This window comes from Dysidea avara, chromosome 6 (assembly GCF_963678975.1).
Source record: "Dysidea avara chromosome 6, odDysAvar1.4, whole genome shotgun sequence".
Taxonomy (NCBI): domain Eukaryota; kingdom Metazoa; phylum Porifera; class Demospongiae; order Dictyoceratida; family Dysideidae; genus Dysidea; species Dysidea avara.
The window spans coordinates 31,139,570-31,146,657 of NC_089277.1; the positions used below are offsets into that span (position 1 = coordinate 31,139,570).

General features: G+C 38.1%; 1 protein-coding gene across 1 annotated transcript; it reads right to left on the bottom strand.

Moving 5' to 3' along the window:
* Positions 1 to 1,383: 1,383 nt before the first annotated feature.
* Positions 1,384 to 2,985, bottom strand: LOC136259401 (E3 SUMO-protein ligase ZBED1-like). The gene has a single exon (XM_066052891.1). The coding sequence runs from the start codon at positions 2,983 to 2,985 to the stop codon at positions 1,384 to 1,386; it is 1,602 nt and encodes a 533-aa protein (XP_065908963.1).
* Between the last annotated feature and the right edge of the window lie 4,103 nt (positions 2,986 to 7,088).

A 7,088-nucleotide genomic window follows, 5' to 3' on the forward strand; every position in this document is an offset into this window, starting at 1 on the left:
GCCGAAAAGAAACTACCTCAGAGCAAAGTTCACCTGTGGAGAAGTTTACTACAGACTTAATTTCACTTTTACTTCTTACGTCTTTATTAAACGATTTTGCTCACGTGGGTGCGTACGGACAAACATAGATATGTAGATAGGTACACACACACACACTTTTACGAAAACAATTAGCTAACTAGTTGCGGTTTTTATGACCAACCAATACTATTATATGAATACATATGAGGCTTGTGTGGAGGAATGGGTGTGCCAGGGTGGAATGGCTGAATTGTCTTGTGTCGTTATTGTGTAGCTAACCATATTCCTGGTTTAGGGGACACGTGAGCATCTCACGTGATCTGGGAGACAACTCAGCCACTACAAATCTTCATTACAAACTCATGTGGTAAACAACCCACCTAAGCTGGCATTAACGATGTCAGCATTTAATTACCCACATGAGTAGACACAATGTGGAACCTGGCAACACCCATACAAGCAAGCCATTGCATTTAAAAAGTCACTTACCCATAGATGTGATGGTATATACACAGCCAACAAACAAGTCTGTCACGTTAGAACAAAAGCTATGGTGAATGCTCAATCTACCAATTAAGTAAGTGCCTTCACATACTGTCATAACTTATAGTACACTTCATGAACCTATTTGATGGTACTGCTTGGCCTGCTTAAACCTTACTATGGCAACTTATATTCACATGACTCTCATTACATTGAATTTTCTGCCCAATATGATATGATCATAAGGAAGCCATGTTATGGAGCCAGAGACATACATGTATGCTACTATCATTGCCATTTTATTTTAATCTGAGGTGTAAAACTGATATGATAAAACATCAGGCAAGTGGGGAAGAATTCCTGCACGTACATCTACTTGAGGCACACTGCAGCTGGATCAGTTGCAGCATGGGATAAGGTTGAGTCTTCATTTGACATTTCACACGTGTGGTAACTCAAAACCACCAAAAGCCATTTGCCATGCATTTCCGACATTGTCCAGGGGCATTGAACTGAGCCATTCATCCACTGAGTACCTCGCCAGACTTGGCTTGGGCTCAAGGGAGTGGGAAACCATTCAGCGTGTTTCATCTCAGGTTGAACCTGGAGACTGTGGATAGAACCGGGGATCCAAAGAGGTGTAAATATGATGATATGAATAGAAAAAAAAAGAAAAGTATGACAATGTTGTAAATAAGTGTCACATTTGTCACAGTAATGTAAATAAATACTTCAGTACTTCATACTAATGGATATTACAGACACGATAATTACCAATTTATGATTACTACACTGGCTAACAATGACTACATGAACAACTAACTTGAGGTACAAGACCACTTACAGCATACTATTCACTATAAAAGTAGGAAAAAAAAATCAGCGAAGGTTTAAATTAATGTTGTACTTGTGTCCACAATTAAAAATCCAAATAATAGCGTTCTTAGGTGGCTGAGCACCAGTGGATTCGCAGAACTGATGATGCTCCATTTCACTGCATGACTGATGAGGCTCCGCTTCACTGAACTCACATGACAAAGACTCGTGTGATGCTGCAAGTAACATCTTCACTTTCATTCTTTCAATTGTATCTCTTCTTTCATCATCAGACAGAAAATTAAGTTGCTTAAATCTAGGGTCAAGAAATGCCGCTTCTTGCAATAGTTTAGCAGTGTCTCCTACATAACGCTCCATTAGGTCTGACTGAATCGCCACCTTAATCTGCTTTAAATTCTCGCTGTCATCTTCTTTCCTATCAAGGTTTGAGCAAAACTTGTGAATAAGAGGAGAGACAATGCTTATAGTGCCATAGGATGACCCACTTAGCACCATAGTAGCAAGAGCAAAAGGCTTCAATATGACCATCAACTCTTCAATCACACTCCATTCTGCTCCATCAGGAAGTAAACTACGTACAACCCTGTCTTGACTATCCAGCAATACAGCACAAAGTGCTTGTTGCTGCTCTACTACCCTTTCCAGCATAGCAAATGTTGAACTCAATCTTGTTTTACATTGCTGTACAAGAGTATGCTCAGCTACTCCTAACAACTTCTGTTTCTGTCGCAAAGCATATGTGGCTTTAGTTGACTTGTGGAAATGTTCCACAAGTTTGCGAACACGCCCCAAAACACGTGAGACAAACCCAAGCTGTAGTCCTCTATTAATGCTCAGCTGGAGGGTATGCCCAATGTATCCAAAGTGAGTGAACTCCAAACTATCCACAGCATTCTTAACATTTCTAGCATTATCAGTGGTGATTCCAATAACTTTGGTGTCCAATTTCCATTCAGCTATAACAGCCAACAGCTCAGCAGCTATACTGTCGGCAGTGTGAGCACTGGTAACCACACGAGTAGCAAGACAAAAACTCTTCATCTCCCAGTCATCACTGACAATATGAGCAGTCACGGCCATGTAGGAGTGGCTATGGCACCCAGTCCACATATCTGTAGTCAGTGAACAGCAGCTAGCATTACTTATTGTATCTGTCACAGAGGCCTTAACACTTTTGTACTTGGCAGGTAATAGTACTCGAGTAAAGTGGGCACGGGAGGAAGGCTTGTATCTCGGATCCAGTGTCTGTAGTAGTCGAAGAAACGGAACGCTGTCAACTGTTGTAAGTGGTTCCATGTCTTTGCACACATACTCCATCACTGACTCCTCACGTTGCTTAAAACGCTGGCTTCCTCGAGTGTAAAGACCTTTCACAAAATAATCCATCGTTTGTTCTTTTTTCTTCGACTTTGGCATTGATGGAGACGGAGTTGACTTAGCAAGAAGTGAGTACTCTTCATCGTGACTATGCTTAAGGTGGTGAGTTAAGTTCGTCGTATTTCCCGAGTACGGTAAAGTCTGCGAGCAAACCTTGCATACCACTTCTCTTCTGTTCAAAATTGTTCCAGTTCCATCAGTTCTAAATCCGAAATAGCGCCACACTTTGCTCTTGCCACTGGGGAGCGGAATTAAGTTAGACGCCATTTTTCCAATGTTCATGAAAAGTGATTAGGGCGCATGCGCATGCAGTACCATATCGCGATATAAGCTGTTGGTTAATTGTCATCATGATATTTAAAATATATCGATATAATCGATTAATCGATTTTATCGCACATCACTACTTGGATGGTACTACATTGTACTGTTTGATTCAGTTGCACACCCATAATGTCATTGTAATATTATTCAGAAGTATCAACAAAAAATTTTCATAAGTTATATCTATAATTAATGGCATAAAAAATAATTAGCTATGAGAGAAAATCCCGAATTGGCATTGTAACATTGTGGGAAAATGCCCAAGTTAGCATGTCTATCTTTTCAGTGCCAAACTAGAGATTTTCCCACATTGCTACAATGTAGAGATTTTCCCTCATGACTTCCATCACATATTGTTTCACTACTTTATATCGTTGGAACCTAACTTAGTTCATAAACTTTTGTTAGAGTATAGCTATAAAATACACATGTGGTTGTGAGGAGAGAAAGCCATTAATCCTTAAATATGACAGTTTTATACAGTATAACTTAAATAACACATGTGAGACCTCAGACACATGTAGCAATGGGTACAGTCCTTATGTAAGGGTGTGGGTATGGTAAGGGTTTGGGTATTGGTATGGTATGGTATGGGTTTAAAAGTAAGTGAAGTTGGCAATTACGTAGAGGTTTACAACTAGTCAAAATCTTTTCTCGGAGGCTATGATACTTTGGTAGACAGCATCATCTAAACATTTTTAAACAGATGACTTTAATGTGGCCCATTGCAATCACTTTACAAGCCCTGCGTAATTGCTACCCAATGCTATCACAAGGATACTACAGTCCGTTAAGTACCTAAAATGTAATTTTGTATAATCTAAATAATTGCTCTCTCTCATTTAAGGAAAGTATTGATATGGAAAAATAATGCCTTTGTAGCTGGCATGAAGAATAAGATGACTAATTGAAGATAAAAGGAATGGGAAAACACAGAAGGCAGATATTTGTTAAAAGGCACATCCACCTCTGATGAGTTTATTGCTGTAATGGTGCTAATTGGTGGTAGTGCTACAAATATGAGTCAAGTTATGTTGAAGACCTAATTATTGAGCATGTGTTTGCAATGTTATTAAAATGTGACCAGATTTTACAAAACCAATCCAAATCGCACATCATGAAAATCAAACTACGTAACACCACCGTTAAATAGCCACACTATCGTACTAGTTTTCACCCTCAGTACTACTCAAACTACTTGAGACTGGTTTTAACAGACGTCTTTTCTGGGTGGTATAGAGATGTCGAATGGCAGTATCTGGCCTTGTGAAGGGTCTGGCTTAGCAAGAATCAGTGGTTGGCCAGACATTTGTTCTGTTGATTTTGCTGCATATCAGCCACTAAGGAGACAGCACAGCCCTGTAATCTCATGTCTGGACTCCAATCGTGGTCTTCCTCCATTTTGAACTTGCTCTCCCCGCCAACTTCTCCCTCCACTCCTTTGTGAGCACTCGTAATACTATTTCGGTCGTCCAACTGCTCAGATTTCTATCTTATTTGGCAGGAAGCTCTGCAAGCAGCTACAAGTACTGGAAGTGGTCTGAAAGGTAATAGATTGATGCACCTTTTTTGAAAATTTCATATGCGTGCTTACTATCCTTGGCAAGTTATGCTTGAATTCTTTAAAACTATTTATCTTGAACTTCTAAGATACGATTTGGAATGTTTTTCCAAAATCCAGTCACAAATGCGGTCTTACTAATGAGGTAAGATTTTAAAAAGATTTTTTATGTATGGGAATACCTCATTAACAATTTAATAAAATTTTGTATTGTACAGTATGTTAACAGTACCACTTACAGGAACACAACTTGTATGCACCAAATATTGTAAACCCAAACCCACAATTAAATGTGATTTGTCACACTATATAAGTTGAGAGGTTAAATGTGTCAAGGTTAATTAGGTATGGCACTATTATGTGCTGTTTAGAAATATTTTAATGTTTTATGATTCTTCAATTATATTCACAAAACAACTTTATCTTTACTTGTTTTCTCTGTTAGTGTATCTATATTGCCTAGTATGAGAGATTGTTCTATTAAGGTGTTTCACTGTGAAAAAAGAGGGATATAAGATGGTATTTCCAGTGGCTTATTGAATACAAAAAAGCTTGGTATAACCTGTATTATACTAACAATCCCTATAAGGCTTTAGTAAATGTGTTAAACATACTGAAACCTTATATGTAATAGTATAGTGTGGGCATTATATCAGATATAAGCTATTCCAAGTATTGTGGTAATAAAACTGAAACCATACATGTAATAGTATAGTATACATTATACTAAAGTATAACATGAGTATAATACAGGGTTTATATTAAGGCTTATTTGTATCCAATAAGCCACTGGAAATACCATCTTATATCCCATCTTTTTCACAGTGCCAGATCTGGCAAAGTCGGTTTCTTGAGCTTGACATACTTAAGCAGCGCCATGTGTTGAACATTAAAAAAGCGTTCCCAAACAAACACTATTTTTTCTCCAATTAAAGAACGTCAAATGTGTGAGCTTGCAAAACTGCTGCTCTGGCTATGAAGACCTGCAAAATGCAAAAAGGTATAGTTTTTAGGTTTTTTACACACAAAATATTCGAGGGGAAAACATTCGCGGTTGGCAGCATAATCGCGAAAACCGCGAATGTTTCCCCCCTCAAAAGTTTTGCCGTATACGGTAATGTCCTATCATAGGAGCCCAAAAAGCCCAGAGTGTGCATATTTGGTTTACTGTTTACTAATAGTAGCTGTCTCTTGGTTGCTAGGAGATTGAACATTCAAGCCACCCAAGAGAGTAACCACAAGTGTACCAATGCTAACTTCTCTGCTGTACAGAAACCTCACAAAATCATAATAGTGTCTCAACACATCATGTTTATAGCTAGAGTGCCTTACATCAAAGAATGCCTACTACAGGCAGTGTTATAGGCCACCTGTGTCATGCAAAGTATATAATGTGTCCTGCCAAGTTTGGATTTGTCCTGGCACTTAAGAATTCTTATTGGGAGCACTGGTGTATAGCATTGGAATTTGGCTTAATACTGAAATGAATCTTTTTAATTGAATAAATGGGCTGTATCATGCATTACACAAAACACACCTTTTAATAATTTAATTACAATGTTATACTGAGATATTAAGCCACAAATATGTCACAAGACAAAGAACCAGAAGTACTGTTATTAGACATTTTACAATGGGAAAGGTAGTGAAAGTCTAATGTGCAGGTGGCAATACCAAGCTCTATCTCCTCTTCAACTTTATAGTGTTCCAAGCTTAAGATTACTTGAATGTTCTGCTGGAAAACAACTAATTGTGCAGTTGCTTGTAGCTCAACTAGCTTCATTATGCTTCACTGAAGTAAGATCAGTTCGGTTTGTTTACAAAGCTGGGTTAGCAGTACCATGAAACAAACAATGTTATCAATGTTACACTTCCCTGAGTCACTTCTCCACCTGGTAGGGATAATCTTTCATGCATATCTTGCCAGTGGTGCCATTGAAATTGTTTTTTCTTGCATTTCTCTACCTCCATTCACTGTATTGGACCCTTAAAATATCCAAGAAATAAACTTAGATGTGGTTTGACCACCGTACTGTTGATTTATAGTCCCTTTAACAGGCATCACTGCTTGAAGTATCTTAGTTTACTACAGTGGTATATCCCCAGTATATGGAACAGTTAATTGTTTGTTATTTTAGTAGTTTTTCAGTAAACCCGCATTCACTGATGTTTTACTGAGAGTTTAAAACTTAGTAAAATAATTATGTTCCATATACTTAAGTTTACTGACACTTTACCATGAGTATAACTACAGTAAGGCATCTTAACAAATTAGTAAACTAAGAACCTTCAAGCAGTGCATTCTCGAGTGTTCTTTACCACAAGACCAGCGTAAATTCACTATCTCCTTTAGGCTTGTAACTGGATGTAGCAGAAGTTCTTAATGCATTTCAAGTTGTGGTAGATATGATGTGAAACTAAATTGAATCTACCAGTACATGCACACTTCTGTCGCTTTTAATAGAACCTCACACATACTAAAGTT